Consider the following 18,020-nt stretch of genomic DNA (forward strand, 5'->3'; position numbering starts at 1 on the left):
AAATTAGCCATTTGTATTTCGGATTTTCTGCTGAATTTGCCAGTATCAGTATCACATTCTTTCCGCAACTCACCAAGATGTTAATGCAGAACCGTAATAGCTCCTTCTTTAACCGACTTACGGTTTTCAGTCTCATCAAACTGTTAAACAGCATTCGTATATCATCAAACTGTTCGATTTCTTTCTCTGATGACTCGAACTGCCATTGGTACGTGTTAGTCACGTTCCCAAGGGCAGCGCGCTTTTCTTGCTCAAAGTAACACTGATACTAGCCTCTTTAAGATGGACAGTAGCGAGTAAATCTGCCAAGGTGAGGCCAGATACGTTATAAGGTTTGCTGTTACTGTCCTGTTCGTGTGGGGCAGCTGCGGTCACGCTTGTTGTGCGGCGTCGGCGTCGGCGAGAGCGGCGACTGCAGCTGTGTCGGCGTCGGCGACAAAGGAGGCGGCTTGCTACGGTGGCGGAGGTGCCGGCGGCAGTCGTGATGCATGGGTGTGTAGCACCAACTGCTGCGAGACCGCCATTTCCCGTGAGGTTGCCCTCTGTAGACGTGAGGTCCGGGCCTCTGCTCAGGTGTCCGCCCTCCATTCTCACATCTTCTTTTCTTTCGTGGGCTTGTTCGTATGTTCCACGGATGACCGCGGCACGGACAGCCCGATCAAGTAGCCACTCCCTGACTCTGTTTTTATTCGAAGGCTCCCAATCACAAGCGATCCTGTCTGCCGACTGGTGCCACGGAACAGCCCGTTCACAGCCGCGACTCGTCCAGCTGTGTGTTGCTACCGTCGTCTGTAGGTAGTTGGTTCAAAAGGATCTGAGCTCTATGGGACTTAACATCTATGGTCATCAGTCCCCTAGAACTCAGAACTACTTAAACCTGACTAACCTAAGGACCGCACAGAACACCCTGTCTGTAGGTGGACTCCACCTGCTGTCCACCCAGCCGTGTGGGAACGTAATGAAGGATACGACGGTCTAGTTGGTGGCGGCGGTGGTGGCTGGGAGTATTACAAAAGTCTCTGCTGCTGCGTCCTTGAAAGGCAGTGGATGCTGCGAGACAACAGACGCGCTTTTTTGAGACAATATTCGACCGCCGGCTAAATGAACATAGGCGTGTGACTTACAGATGAACGGTGCCCTGCTGCCGTAGAAGTTGTAAGCAGCGAAAGTGACAGAGACTTTCACTTTGCGAGGGGATGTCCCTAGGGTAGACGCCTCCTCCTCTCAGTTGGTGAAGCCCATCTGACTACATAGAGAGGTGGAGTGACGTGCTCCCTTTTGTTTGGTACTGCCAACAGAAATAATGAAAAGCGTGAAGTTGTCCACATAAGTGCTAAAGGGAATCCATTAAGCTCCAGTTACACAATAAATCAATCAAATCTAAAACGTGACTGATTATTGTGTCCCTATCGAAAGAATTTCGGCCCTCATTTACCAACACCTCCAACCAATTGCCCATAATCTAGCCTCCCACGACAAAGACATCAACGACTTGCTTCACTGATTCTCCACCATCCCCACTCCTCTACCTCCTGGATCCCTACTCATCACTGTTGACACCATCCCCCTATACGCCAGCATCCCACATACTCATGGTCTTACTGCTGTTAAACACTATCTTTTCCAACTCCTTCAGACTACTAACCCACTACCTCATTCCTCATGTACCTTACTGACTTTATCCTAACCCACAACTACTTCTTATTTGAAAGGGTGGTATACAAACAAATCTGTGGCACTACCATAGGCACTTGCATGGCACCCTCCTATGCTTACCTTTTTATGACCCATCTAGAGAGACCTTCCAAGCCTCCCAAAACACCAGACCCTTAGTCTGGTTCAAGTCCGTTAATGGTATCTTCATGATGTGGACTCAGTGCAAAGACGCACTATCTTCATTCCTTCACAACTGCAACACCTTTTCTTCCATCCACTTCATGTGGTATTCCTCACGCAGCATGTCACCTACCTAAATGTTGACCTCCCCTCTCTGATGGTTTCATCCGCACCGCTATCCACATCGAACCTACCATCCACCAACAGTACCTGCTTTTTGACAGCTGACATTCCTTTCACAGCACAAAATCTCTCCCATATAGCCTGGTCACCTGAGGATGGTGTATCTCCAGTGACAAAAATTCCCCTGCTTAGTATGTTGAGGGTCTCACCAAGGCCTTCAAAGAATGATAGAACTCCCCAGACCTCGTCTGCAAACAGATCTACCATGCCATTTCCCCTCACACCCCCAACTCTCCCTCCACACCGAAAACCAGCCATAAAGGAATGTCCCCTTCATCACCCATACCTCCCCAGGCTCAAACAACTGAACCACATCCTTTGCCACTTCCAACCGCTCGTAAAGTGTTGTTCCATTGCCCACTCAAACTCCACAACATCCTAGTCCATTCCTATGCCACTCCCAACCCCAACCCTTGCTGCAGGGATCAATGCCTGTTGAAGGCTCAGGTGCCAAACCTGCCAAATCCGTCCATCCAGCACTTCCTATTCCAGTCCAGTCCTGTCACAGGTTTATCCTAACCCATCAGGCGGCAGGCCACCTGTAAAAGTAGCTCAGCTGCAATCATTGTATAGCTTTTATATTGTTATGACTACCAACCAGCAGTCCATCAGAATCAATGGCAACCACCAAACTGCGGCCAAAAGCAAAGTAGGCCACCCTGTGGCACAACACGCCACTTAACACACTTCATTTCAATGGATGCTTCACTACCTGAACCATCTGGATCCTGCCCTCCACCACTAGCTTTTCTGAACTGCGCAAATGGGAGTTATCCTTACAACACATTCTCCGCTCCCGTAATTATCCCCGCCAATTTCCATCCAACAGTTTCCAGCCCCTCCATCCTGTCATCTCCTCCCCACTGTTGTGTCCCACCCTGTTTATTTGCAGCCCTGTGCCTACGCATTCACTAGTCTTTCCCGTCTCCTCTCCTTTTTTTCATCTCCCTCCATGCCCCATAACCTCCTGACGCTACGCCTGTTGGTAATCTAGTTCTTCCCCTTCTCCGCCCTCTCCAGATTGCTATTTGCATCCCACGTCTCCGGCCCAAGACGCTTGAGTTGGCGGTCGTACATGCCTGAGATGTGCTTGCTTGTGTGTGTGTGTGTGTGTGTGTGTGTGTGTGTGTGTGTCTTTTACTGACAAAGACCGTGACCGAAAGCGTTACGTGAGTGTCTTTTAATTGCGCCAATCTGCAACTTGACGTGTCTTCTTTACAGTAAGTACCAATCTGTCCTTTCCTACACTGTTGATATTCCTACCTGTAGTTTCCATTGTTTGACATCTAAAGGCCGTAAATTCAGCTAAATACCTAGGAATTACAATTACGAACAACTTAAATTCGAAAGAACACATCGAAAATATTGTTGGATGACGAACCAAAGACTACGTTTTATTGGCAGAACACTTAGAAGATGCAACAGATCTGCCAAAGAGGCTGCCTATACTAGGCTCGTCCGTCCTCTTTCGGAATACTGCTACGCCATATGGGATCCTCACCAGATGTGATTAATGGAGTACATAGAGAAAGTTCAAAGAAGGGCAGCACGTTTTGTACTATCATCTCATGGACTTGATACAGGATTTGGGATAGAAATCTTTAAAACAAAGGCGTTCTTCGTTGCGGGGAGATTTTCTCACGAAATTTCAGTCACCAGTTTTCTCCTCTGAGTGCGAAAATATTTTGTTGACGCCGACCTGCGTAGAGAGAAACGACCATCATAATGAAGAAAAGCGAATGAGAGCTCGCACAGAAGATTTCGATGTTCTTTCTTTCCACTCGCTGTTCGACAGTGGTATAATAGAGAACCAGTGTTGAAGTGGTTCGATGAACCTTCTGCCAGGCACTTAAGTGTGTTTGCAGAGTAGTCATGTAGATGTACATGTAGATGACGAATTCAAGGCCCTGTCACGGTCACAAAGGTGTGGCAGGTTATGGTTTCTGTATTTGGCTTTTGCTACGAGAACGAGGGAGTTTGCTTGATCCTCCTTTATCGACTTTTAATGCCGGAGATAATCCTATTAGCTAACACATAAGTTGATAAACTGATAGATATAGACTTCCCAACCAACTCAACAAGTGACCGTCCAGTTGGCCTCTAATAAGTTACTTGCTTCTGCAAAACCAACGTTACTCGTCGATATAATAGACAAAAGGGGAAACCACATCTCTATAACAATGACACATAAACATTCGTTACTTTGAACGCACTAGTTCCGTTTCTGCCTAGTTTATAAAAGGCTGAAAGAACACAGATCAGCTACTACCTCTCATATATATGTGGTGTCTGTTCTTTCGGACATGACCAAAAGATTAGACATCACATAAATATAATTAATGGGAAGACGGCCAGCGATCTCTCGAGTGCGGATGTAGATGCACCCCAGGCTTACCACTGTGTACAGGTGGCTAAGTGATCAGAGCAACTGTCTAATAAGCAGGAGACACGGGTTCGAATCCCAGTACGCCACGAATTTTCAATTTTCCCCATTGATTTACATCAATGCCCACTCGTAGGGAATGTTTGTAATTCAGTTGTGTCTTACTACCTCTCACTTTGACACAATATATTACTAAGGAGTTAAGGTGAATATTTAACAGCTACACACGTTGCAATACATATCAATACTGAGCAATAATCAAGTACATACGCTGGATAACTGAATCAAGTATCGAAAAAAGCATGGATTAGGCACAAGGCAAGGGATTACCTTTGCTTAAAGCCTATTTGTGCCGTGAATAGCACTGAGGGCATGACTTAATTTTGTTCGCCTGTTTAGAGAACTGTTTGCACGGAATGGAGAACTGTTTATGCAGCGTGGCGTGTGCGAGCTGTTGCCGCCTAATGGGATAGTTGCTAACAAGGGACGATCAACTGGAGGAATTGGCGGCTGCTCAAATTCATCGGTCGACACGGCACCTGAACCGTTCTGATACAGTATTTGCACTACATGCTGAAATGTTGGATAAGACTGTTTCAAAATCAGTTCTCCAAGTTTGATATCAGTTACACTATAAACGATCGCATCACACAATAAAGCACCACAAGCATAGTTGACTTTTCTATTCAGGTCGCTAATCTTTTCAGCTTCTGTAGAACTGGGCCGCGGCCAGTCTGGTATCGCGGTTACGTTGTCTTCACCTAGAGGCTGCTGCTGTCACATTGTCGTCCTGGAGGGGGTGAGTCAGCGTGCAATTGGATGATGTCTTCTTCACAGCCCCCTCTGCTATCTCATTCCCGACTGGCAAGCCGGTGCTTGACTTTGTGCCATAAAAGTGACGTCAGTGTAATTACTGTCTTCCATTGAAAGTCTCATTTCTGTTCATCTCACAGTGTATTTCTTTCAGGCACCTTATGTAATATACTGTAGCAGTTCCTTGTACATATGGTCCGAGTTTCATAGAGCTTGGACAGCAACTTAGTTGCTGACAGCTGTCCAAGGAGCGCACATGCTAATCGAAAAAAAATCTTTACGACACCAGTTGACAGTGCTGCGTAAGTTTCTAACACAAGGGTTACTCGATATACGCAGGCCTGAAGGTGACATAATGTAATGTCGGAACTGGTTACCTAACAAATAAAACCAAAATAACAGCTGTTGGTATTTTATTATTGGAAATATATGGTATTCTATTAGAGCCATTTGCTACACCAGGCTCACTAGTGGTATCCCATCCTACTGCTCTGCTTAACATACTTGCGCCAGTACAAACTAACATCCAGGAATTCCTCCCGTCCATAGCTACTGACACCAGACCCATTTTCTGGTTCACAATCACATTACACTCTATCAGGACTTTCAGCTGTGTATTAACCAGTCCTATATAACCACAGAATTGCTACTTAGGGAAATCTTATTTTTCCCAACAAAATTTAAGTCATTGCCCCTCAAGATCTCAGATTAAACCAGAGTTATCCATTTGTACATAGGAAACTCACGTCCAGTACTTGTATCCTATTCAGAATTCTGTTGCTGAATAATTTATATTTCTCCAGGTGCCTTCTCCGGGTATAAACTACCGATTATCTTCAGTTGTCTCCAGAAAGGAACACCATTATGACTTTATTTCCTTTCCGAATTCTCTTTTGTGTATTCCGATATTCACATATTAATGTTCTGTAATTAATTGGGTCGATCGTTGCCATAGGAATATAGAAAAAGTTTTTCCACAGCTTCTAACATAACTTCACAAGCGGCACATTTCCTTAACCTTTCGGTGCCGTAGGTAACCTGCGATCCCACGGTAAGATGGAGCATGAGGAGGAGGAAATGATTAGCGTTTAACGTCCCGTCGACATCAACGTCATTAGGGATGGAGCAGAAGCTCGGATTAGAGAAGGATGGAGAAGTAAAGCGGCCGTGCCCTTTCAAAGGAACCACCAGGCATTTACCTTAAGCGATTTAGGGAAATCACCGAAAACCTAAGACATGATGGCCGAACGCGAGTTTCAACCGTCGTCCTCCCGAATGCGAGTCCAATGAACTAACCACTACGCTACCCCGTTCACTCATTGTAATATACACCTATCGATCCATTGTTACTTCTTCACTTTATACGGGCACGAGGATTTCTATCTTTTTGCCTTAAACTTTCTTTTCCTATTTCCATACGATTTTTTCTTATTTTGTATATACCGCGCAACCTAAATTTTCATGGACACCTGAAATTCACCCTTCTCTTAGTTTTTCTTATCGAGTGGCATAACCAATACTACTGAGTTTCTCTATTTCTCTAATTGTAACACTGTCTACCTCATCCTTATTATTTCTACTAATCCAAACTGACTGTGTAATCTGTTGCTTACTCTCCGGTTTTTTAACCAACATGCAATCCAGCCATCACCATCACTACCAATGTACGATCACTTTTTATGTAGGGCAGGGTGTATTTCTCCGTTTGGGTTAAAACCGGGAGCACGGCTTCCTTCGTCTTCATTCCAAACGCTGTATCCTTCTAGTGGGCAATTTTGTTTCCTCTGCGGCCGCAGTACTTTTTCTGTGATGGTAGGCGTCTTGGGAACCATGGATTTCGTTAGGAGCACCCCTACTATGATTACGATTACTCATACTTGTCTGCTGCCTGCAGTTGAAGCTACAGAGCACCAGCTACTCAAATTCACGTCATTGTTGTGTATTTCACCCTTCTCATAAAAAAAATAACATTCTAATGTTTAATTTTCTCAAATACCCACTTTTGCAACTTTGCACAGACGACGATTCCTATGCCTTTGATTTCTTCTTGACTTGCTTTCTCTCCCCGTTTCTATCTTGCGAATTTTTTTTTCCGCTCACCGTCTTGTAGGTCTTAAAAATTACTGCCTATATTTTCCTAGTTATTTTCCCCGATTTCTTTAATTTCTTGCATTAATTGTTTCTCTTTTAACCGTTCCTGTCCTGCAGTTAGCTTGGTAAACACCTCCTTTAGATTTCCCTTAATTTTCTAATTTTTCTTTTAAATATATACTTCAAAACACAAATTACACTCCTCATTTAAACACACCCACTATCTACTCCAAAACTCTTTTACCAAGGTGATGTTTAATACAGGAAAACCTTTGTTAAAAAAATGCATATAACATACCACTTGTCAACTCTACAAATCACAAGACTCGTCGATCAACTACTTCCACCAATCTAAAAATTCAGTACAGACAACTCATACTAAAAATTACGTTTTAACTCAGTAGTGGGTCGATCGCGGGATGACTGCAATGACGGTCCGTTGCCTTGTCGCCTTATTGACTTGTACTGGCAGTCGACGATGTAATACTGACGTCTCGCACTTGTGGAGGCATAACTTCTTCTTTTCTGTATAGTCCTAGTGTTTGAGTCCGTCGGTTGTACGGAATCAGCGCAGTAAGACATGAGGATATGAAAGGTTGCCAGAAAGGGACTAATGACGTGCCCCAAATCGTGTTGGTGTACAGTAGCGCACAGAAATATTTTTTAGAAAACAGTAGTTACAAATACACAAAGATAAGTGTGTAATAGAAAATAACTGAAAAGTGTGTAATTATAATCAATTTAGTACAAAACTACATTTCGTTTACATGAAGTTATTTTACATCAAAACAGAAATAACGATTCTTCTCGCTCAATAGTGATTTGTATGTAAGAATAAACGAACACTATTTCGGAATCTGAAGAACGAATCAGTATTTAATTGCATACCCATTGGCTCTGAACACAGCTGCACATGCACATGGCATTGAATCCACAAGCTTTTCTAATAGTGCGAGTGAATGTTTTCACTATTCGTCCCGCAAGTCAGCAGCAAACTGATCCTTGTTGGAATAGCTTCTACGACAAACACATGTATTTAATACATCCCGAGGTGTTCAGCTAGATTTAGATCCGGCCTTTGGCTTTGCTTCTCCAAAAGTTTAATTTTTTTTTATCTGGAAAAACTTTTCTTAAGTTTCCGTAGGTGTGTGTTTTGAATCATTGTCCTGCTGAAAGATCCACTTAAGTGGCATATTCTTTCTCCCATGTGGAACCATCTTCTTTTCTAAAAAGTCACTGTACAGTAAATGATCGATTTTGCCTTCTGCTTGGACTGAACCCTACGTCTACAAAAATATCCCCACACCACGACGCTGCCACCTCCGTGCTTAATGGTTGGTACTCGTTAGTTTTTTTTTTTTTTTTTTTTTTGTCCCTGTGGTTTTTTTGGCCAACTTACGTATTGTACACTATCAAAAGAAAATACATTAAATTTACTTCCGTCACTCCAAAACACTTTATAAGTGAGACCAATCTGTAGCATTCAAAGTTTGATGTTTCTTTGTAAACTCACTGCTGGCCTGCCTTCTTTTCTTTAATATATGAGTGGGTTACGTGATGGTCGTCTACCATTTTAATCACCCGTCACTTGGCGGCGTTTTACAGTAGAGACACGTAGTTTCAGTCCATTTGTTGAGCCGATTTTCTTTGATCAGCAGCCAACTGCATACAAATCATTCTGTCCAGCCTCCTTGTTGCTTTACGAGTACGACCTAACCCTGGCCATTTTCCACTGACACTACACACTTATTAGTTGTTGTGACATGCCATAGATTAGATTAGATTAATACTTGTTTCGTAGATCATGAATACGACACTTCGTAATGATGTGGAACGTGTCAGGTTGATAAAAGATGTCTATACAAGATATTACATACACAAAATATTACATGACCCTTAATATTTTAAATTTTTTATGGGGCTTGGGGAAATTACCCACTTACTACATCCAAAAATTCATCTAATGAGTAGGAGGAGTTGCAATTAAGAAATTCTTTTAATTTCCTTTTAAATGGTATACGGCTACCCGTCAGACTTTTGATGCTATTAGGTAAGTGACCAAAGACTTTTGTGGCAGCATAATTTACCCCCTTCTGAGCTAACCTTGAGTAGTGAAGATCATCCTTTCTCCTGGTGTTGTAGCGATGTACACTGCTATTACTTTTGAATTCGTTCGGATCGTTAATAACAAATTTCATATATATCCACTTATGAAATTTGTTATTACCAATCCAAACGAATTCAAAAGTAATAGCAGTGTACATGGCTACAACACTAGGAGAAAGGATGATCTTCACTATTCATGGTTAAATTTAACTTTTGCTCAGAAGGGGGTAAATTATGCTGCCACGAAAGTCTTTGGTCACTTACCTAATAGCATCAAAAGTCTGACAGATAACCATATAGCATTTAAAATGAAATTAAAAGAACAGTCTCTAGCTACGCTATACTGCGACTTTTCCTTCTTCAGAGCATACAAAACAGCTTGCCTCACATATGCCAAGTATTCTTTGTATTTTGGCATGCTTCTAGTTGTCTCTGCAAATAATCAAACATTCTCTAAATGCCAAAGTAAAAATAGGTAATGAATACCGTACCACCAAAGGAAACTGCGAAATATTTTTGAGCTGAAGTTGAGCAGTCCTGGTAGTACTATTGAATAAAAACTTAAGCACGCTCAATTCTGTCGTGGAAAGACGGCGGACACAAACCCAGATAAACGCATATAAATTACATAGATTTATTCAGCAGTAAATAACCAACAAATAATCTGAATAGTTGAAAAAAATTCTAATGACAGTGACGCTGGCACGCAAGGAACGGCATAGCCTCCGAACTAACAGCCTCTACCGGCATCGCTGACCGCTGACCGCTGCCTCCACAGAATGCATTAACATATTTCACTTATAGGCAAATCTGAAACACACACATACTAAAAAATTACCAAAGGAAAACTGACAAATAATCATTCAACATAATTAAAGGCAAATTATTTGATTTTACGTATCCAGTCTTGGAATAAAAAGCAGATCAAATTAGATGTGTTTAAGAACCCATAATAAAACTAAATACTTAAGGAGTATGAAAGCAAATTTTTAATAGAAAATACACTTTAGGTAGGATTTTAACGCTTGCAACATGTGTAAACTCAATTTCGCAGACAGAGACCCACAAGGCTTTACCTGCTAACCGTAATCTTTCGTAACTCGCTTCAGGTATCATAACTAAATTCAAAAGAAATAGAGAAAGCTTACGGCACTAAAATAAGTGATCCCACACAATAAGAACGTTTAACGGGTATTGTGACAACAAACACATAATAAAATTTAAACAGTTTAACTGCCATTGCCGAAATAACCAATTCTTAAACTAACAATAGCCTTAGGCCCGGTTAAATTCAGCAACTCCTAGACCTAGACACCCACCCGAACGTGAAAGGAATATAACTTATATCGTTGCTGTATGACATTGCTTGTTTACTCGATATGTAACGTAGCCATGTAACACAGAGAAAGAACATTGGTAGTAACCGACGAGGTCCGGAGTCCAGTTCGCACCAAGTCAATTACAATCGGTTTCGATCCCAAGAAATTGCTGATAACAATAATTTTATCTTAAAACTCTTCTATTGGTCAATGTCTGCATAAAAACAACAACATGGGATTATGACCCCGCCTTGATGCAAAACATTTCTGTTATTTATTCCCAAACTAGTTTCAGCGACAATATCGCCATCATCAGTGGGTTCCTTAATTCTAAATCGTGTAGAAGTAATATACTTATAACCACTGTAAAATATCATTAAACATGTACTTTTTGGTTCCAAATATTGCTTTTTGTGAATAGTTTCATAACAGCTTGCCACGTCATAGCGTGGATTTTACGACTGTTATCTCTGTTTCCAGTATTTTTTTGTTTTGTTTTTTTCTTTGTCAGCTTACATCATGCCATCTGCGACTGTATGAGTAGCTGTTAGTAAACAAAGCTTACGCGAACTTATGTATGTCAGAATTATACAATTGGGACTACGGTAGTGTTGTGGATACAGTTTTGGTGTGTACTAGGTTGTTACGTAATTTTTCATTTACTCACGCTCCTTGGACGGCTTTCGGCTGCTTTTGGACACAGAAAAATATAGCTTTCGCACTTTGTTCGTAATACGAAACTTTACGCCGCTACGGTCGCAGGTTCGAATCCTGCCTCGGGCATGGATGTGTGTGCTGTCCTTAGGTTAGTTAGGTTTAAGTAGTTCTAAGTTCTAGGGGACTGATGACTTCAGATGTTAAATCCCATAATGCTCAAAGCCATTTGGACCATTTTGAATCTGCTGAGGGTCACTAACTTTGGTCCGGTGTGCTTTTATGGTGAAACCCAATTTTTCCCATAATTCATCTGGTTTTTGGTAGTTAGTCCCCAGTAGCGGTTCCTCCTCTGAACTTTGCTTCTGATCGTAGTAACTATCTGTCTACTTGTGATTTTAGTCGGTTCTGGACAATGTTTAAGAGTGTCTTGCTGGCCTGACAAATCAACACTATTATGTAACTTTCGTGGAGTCCCGGTCTCCGGGATTGTTATATAAAGGACTTTTTCTCCCACTCAGCAGGCCAGATGTCCAGTGACGCGTGGCAGCGTAATGACGAACTGTGTGTTGCAGGCCGCTGGTATACTTGGGCATGAATCTGATGACGCACTTCGAGGTGCCGCAGACGCTGGGCTGCGACGAAGCGACCCTGCACAACTGGCTCACCATCATCGAGATCAACTACCACACGTCCAACACGTACCACAACTCGACGCACGCGGCCGACGTCCTGCAGGCGTGCGCCAACTTCCTGGATCGCGAGCGGCTGCGCCAGCTTCTGGAGCCGCTCGACGAAGCCACCTGCCTCATCGCCGCCGCCGCACACGACGTCGACCACCCGGGCAAGTCCAGGTGAGCAGCTTCACTCCGCCCGCCAACTGGCTCTGGGGTTACTTCAGTTTCTATTGCATCAGCCAGCGCATGGCCTTCCGAGCGTTGCGCTCCCGGAGCTGCAGGTACGTGGGACTTCCGGACGAGCAGTTTTGCACCGCAGGTTTTCCCACCAGAGCCTCCCACTCTGCTGCTTTACGCCAGTCGTTCACCAGAAGCGGACGTGTTGTTGTCGTGTTAGGCAGTGCCCTCGCATGCAGCCTTCGTCTCCGGATACTTTCGTAGACCTAAGCTACTTGAGGTCTATACGCTTTGAGTAATGGAACTAACTATAACAATGAAATAGTAGCCGTGTTTTCTCAAGGTGTCCCAAGTTCCATGCGGCTTTTCGCGGATGATGCTGTAGTATACAGAGAAGTTGCAGCATTAGAAAATTGTAGCGAAATGCAGGAAGACCTCCAGCGGATAGGCACTTGGTGAAGGGAGTGGCAACTGACCCTTAACATAGACAAATGTAATGTATTGCGAATACATAGAAAGAAGGATCCTTTATTGTATGATTATATGATAGCGGAACAAACACTGGTAGCAGTTACTTCTGTAAAATATCTGGGAGTATGCGTACGGAACGATTTGAAGTGGAATGATCATATAAAATTAATTGTTGGTAAGGCGGGTACCAGGTTGAGATTCATTCGGAGAGTCCTTAGAAAATGTAGTCCATCAACAAAGGAGGTGGCTTACAAAACAATCGTTCGACCTATACTTGAGTATTGCTCATCAGTGTGGGATTCGTACCAGGTCGGGTTGACAGAGGAGATAGAGAAGATCCAAAGAAGAGCGGCGCGTTTCGTCACAGGGTTATCTGGTAAGCGTGATAGCGTTCGGAGATTTTAGCAAACTTAAGTGGCAGACTGCAAGAGAGGCGCTCGGCATCGCGGTGTAGCTTGTTGTCCAGGTTTTGAGAGGGTGCGTTTCTGGATGAGGTATCGAATATGTTGTTTCGCCCTACTTATACCTCCCGAGGAGATCACGAATGTAAAATTAGAGAGATTCGAGCACGCACGGGGGCTTTCCGGCAGTCGTTCTCCCTGCGAACCACACGCGACTGGAACAGGAAAGGAACTCAATGACAGTGGCACCTAAAGTGCCCTCCGCCACACACCGTTGGGTGGCTTGCGGAGTATAAATGTATATGCAGATGTAGAAGGTTGCACAGAAAATGGGATGAGCATACGACAGGTTGTGCGCGAATTCCAAACTGAGTAAGTGCCGAGGCCGCTTAAAAATTGCAAATGAGGAAATTTATTAAAAGACATCTTCTGTACACCATCAGCTGCACTATAAATGTTTTATTTTCCGAAACCGGTCTTCAGGTTTTTAATCCATCATCAGTTGTATCTGATACGGAGGAACAAACAATTGTATGTGCACCGATTTCTACAAAAAGATAACTGTACATATATAGTGGTAATATCAGCCTACTTACATTAGGCTCTTGTATAGCAATGACATGATCTGAAATATGTCTTATAACGCAAGACACTGTTCGTCATATATATCACTTCTGCCAAGTTTTATACAGTGACAATTCTTGAAAGAATCTACATTACCAACCCTTAGTTATTTCTAAGATTATATTTATGTACATCTGTGACATGAGTTCACATGATTATATAAATTACAATTTTGAAAACTGGCATGTGAAGCTAGATATAGGAATAAGATTGCAAAATAATCCAACATAACACATCAAATTAGACAATTTTACATGTCGGACATAGATACCAAAAACAAAATTATTCGGTTAAAACACAGTTCAAAATTTGTATACGCATCTTACTCCGTAACTCAGTTTGTTCATTAAACATTCTGTCCGGCTGTTTTGTCATATGGGTGTATACATCAATTTTTTCTAGAATATTTAATATACAATGACAAACTGTGTACTATGTTATGGGACATATGTCTGATCCTGTAGTACTACCTGAAAAGTACGTCATTGCTATAGAACTGCATAATGTACCGCTATACAGAGTGTTTCCGTAAGAGCGTGCAAAAATTTAACGGCACATAGAAGCTGCTCCACTGAACAATTTGAGGTAGTGAGCCTGGGATCGGAGAAGCCAGTTTAAGGAGATAGTAGGAATGAAATCACATTAATGTGTACTTTTTTTATTTGCATTAGTTGCACTTAGCTGCAAATACCATAACTGACACAATGAACGTACCATTTGCACTGTATCGTACAAAATGTGCTGAAACTGACGGCCATCAACCTCAATGCAAGCATGGCATCGGCGAACAAGATTCTGACGCACCCTGAGAAATACAGCTGCTGTGTTTCGAATCACATCACAGGCAGCTACAATTCTGGCAACTAATTCTATCTGTGTATCCACTGGACCACAAATGCTGCCGAAGGCTGGCGTAGGAAACTAAATTCCTCAATGAATCAAAAACATTCGAATCTATGTATTCTGATGCATAAACTGAAGAAGAAATCAGTAAATGCTGTATCTGCAATTAAAAAGGATTCCATTGGCAGGCCTCTTTAAAAAAAGAAGAAAAAGTTACATTGATACTGACAAAATGTTAAAAGGCGTTTCAGGAATGTATAATGAGTCTGAGGCTTTAAATCGTTTAAAATATATAGCTTTCTTATCTAAAAAAAATTAGTGAGAGGTTAAAATTTATAAAATAAGACATAACATTCAGTCATTTGCTGCAGAAAGAAAAATGGTAAAAATAAAGTAAAAATAAAATATATTAAAACATGCCTATTTGGGATGTGCGTAGGCTGTTCTTAGCCTGGATAAAATTTCAAGGGATTTTCTTACCACAAAACAGTTAGCAGAGCTTCCCCCACTATTGTGACTTCCTTCGACGGTCGGAAAACCCACGGCTAATATATTTATGGTTGGAAACATCACCAACGCCAAGGGCCGCAATATCCATGATCAATAAGCACACGACACCACCTATCGGATCCACCGTCTGGACTTCTTCCTTGCTGATGCACCATGTAGACTGCCCGAGTGAATAGCCCAGAAGGGGAGGAGTAACGAAATGAAACTTCAGGGATTGAGAAGGTATGTGGTATTATTTCAGTTATTACAAAATCTATTCAAATTCACAAAAATCTTGGCAGTATGAGTTCACTTATCAGTATAACGTTGCGCCTCATCTGGCCTGGACGCGTGCACTGGTTCGGTTTCAAAGGCGTCATAAACTCTTTGTATCCTCTTCTGATGCAAGTTAGCTACAACTGTTGTAACTGGTCCTCGATATCCCGGATACTGGTGCCGAAACGGAGGTGACGTTCGAGCTAGTCCCTCACACGTTCAACGGGAACAGATCTGGAGATCTAACTGCCCACTAAAGTACTACAACATGTAGACAGTTCATAGAGATATGTGCCTTATGTGGGCCAGCATTGTTCTGTTGAAAATTGCACCAGATAGTGTCGCACGAGGATTAACATATGAGGAGGCACGATCTCCCTGACTCACAGTTTTCCATCAACGTTCCCCCAGTCACTGCCAACTGTGACCTGATGGCATACCCGATGGCTTCCCACACCATAACGCCGGGAATGACAGGGCTATTTCTCTCCAAAACATTGAAATAATGGGACCTCTTCCCTTGTCGATATGACGCTCGCCGACAGTGGTCGTTCAGGGTAGTGCTTGGTTGAATACAGTGTGATGTCATTCATCAGCAGTCCTTGTTTCCTGGTTACAGCACCACTCCAAAAGCAGCCGTTTGTGCTGTGGTGTTGGCAGCCTTTGGCGGTAATTCCCTAGCCTGGCTGCTGCTACTCTCCGTCCAGTGATATGTTTTAGGGAGTCCATCCTTTGTCCTCGTATAGTAGATGCAAATGTGAAACAGTTCGGTGTGTTTGGGCACAATAGAACTGGCCTTCCTTGTGTTGGTCAGACGTGGTTGAGTGGAACCTTGGCTACTAGTATATCTGCCCCCACGTTGCCACGCAGTCCAGCATGAGACCACTGTTGCATCCGAGAGCCCCACAAATATTGATATTGCATGACTGGACCAGCAGATCAAATGGACACACTGACCACTTAACGTCCGCCGCTGTTCACAGCCTTCTATTGAACCTACCCACTGAGCGAGGTGGCGGAGTGGTCAGCGCACTGGACTCCCATTCGGTAGGACGATGTTTCAAACCCGCGATCGGGCATCCTGATTTGGGTTTTCAATGATTTCCCGAAACCGCTTCAGGTAAATTACAGGACGGTTCCTGTGAAAGGGCACGGCCGACTTCCTTCCCCATCCTCACCAAATCTGATGGGACCGACGACCTCATTGCGATTTCCCCTCCCCCTGGCAACAACACTAAACGCGAACAACATCAATTCACCGCTGTGACCGTTCTGCCTGTCACAGATATTGAAACTCCCATCACTTACATACCTGCAGATGATGTGCGTTTGTGGAGAGTTATTTTAATATCTGACCATGTCTTCTGGGTACTTCACTTTCTTGTTGACCAATGTATATGTAAGTATACAAATAGGATCCAAATAACTGATCTTTCTTGTTTTATTATCTTTATTTCTTATACTTTGTATTTGCAGTTCGGATCTTATTTCTACATTTATTTTCCTATTTTTATTCTTTAACATCCTGCTCTCTGCTGTGTAGCCTATAAGTTTATGTTCTTCTCTGTTGTTTGAAGTCATGTCTCACTTCTGCATGGTGTAGTAGGAAGAGATATGGTTTTGTAAAACTTCAGTGCAATCTGTCAATTAACACATCTTCTCGGAACGAGGGGAGTGTTAGGAAAGTGAATCAAGTTACTTTCTTTATTGGTTAATATCCAAGTGCCATTTTAGATGTAGGATAACACATTTTGGCTTTACTTTATCGGAATACTATGATTACGCACTACAGGAATCAAATGCAGTTTATGAGCAGTTTTTTGTAAAGATTTTATGAACTTTGTAGTTTTTATCAGACTATAAGCAAAGAAATATTTCCGTCGAGAAACATAAATCCTGGTAAGTCGGGGTCACCAATTGTAACTGTCGTAACGTTATATACAGGGTGTTACAAAAAGGTACGGCCAAACTTCCAGGAAACATTCCTCACACACAAATAAAGAAAAGACGTTATGTGGACATGTGTCCGGAAACGCTTAATTTCCATGTTAGAGCTCATTTTAGTTTGTTCTCCCACCTACGCACAATGGAGCACGTTATCATGATTTCTTACGGGATACTCTACCTGTGCTGCTAGAACATGAGCCTTTACAAGTACGACACAACATGTGGTTCATGCACGATGGAACTCCTGCACATTTCAGTCCAAGTGTTCGTAAGCTTCTCAACAACAGATTGATGGATTGGTAGATGCGGACCGATTCCATGGGCTCCACGCTCTCCTGACCTGAACCCTCTTGACTTTCATTTATGGGGGCATTTGAAAGCTCTTGTCTACGCAACCCCGGTACCAAATGTAGAGACTCTTCGTGCTCGTATTGTGGACGGCTGTGATACAATACGCCATTCTCCAGGGCTGCATCAGCGCATCAGGGATTCCATGGATTCCATGCGGCGGAGGATGCATGCATGCATGTATCCCCGCTAACGGAGGACATTTTGAACATTTCCTCTAACAAAGTGTTTGAAGTCACGCTGGTACGTTCTGTTTCTGTGTGTTTCCATTCCGTGATTAATGTGATTTGAAGAGAAGTAATAAAATGAGCTCTAACATGGAAAGTAAGCATTTCCGGACACATGTCCACATAACATATTTGCCCGCATCTCGTGGTCGTGC

General features: G+C 42.8%; 1 protein-coding gene across 6 annotated transcripts in view; it reads left to right on the forward strand.

Annotated features, from left to right (window-relative positions):
* Positions 1–18,020, forward strand: part of LOC126272075 (high affinity cAMP-specific and IBMX-insensitive 3',5'-cyclic phosphodiesterase 8) — a 1,931,196-nt gene that overhangs the window by 1,819,318 nt on the left and 93,858 nt on the right. For all 6 annotated transcript variants that reach the window (XM_049974623.1, XM_049974624.1, XM_049974622.1 and 3 more), the window contains one exon: positions 11,961–12,239. In XM_049974623.1, the coding sequence (XP_049830580.1) occupies positions 11,961–12,239 (279 nt within the window). The remainder of the gene's footprint in view (positions 1–11,960; positions 12,240–18,020) is intronic.

The sequence above is a fragment of the Schistocerca gregaria genome, chromosome 5 (assembly GCF_023897955.1).
Source record: "Schistocerca gregaria isolate iqSchGreg1 chromosome 5, iqSchGreg1.2, whole genome shotgun sequence".
Classification (NCBI taxonomy): domain Eukaryota; kingdom Metazoa; phylum Arthropoda; class Insecta; order Orthoptera; family Acrididae; genus Schistocerca; species Schistocerca gregaria.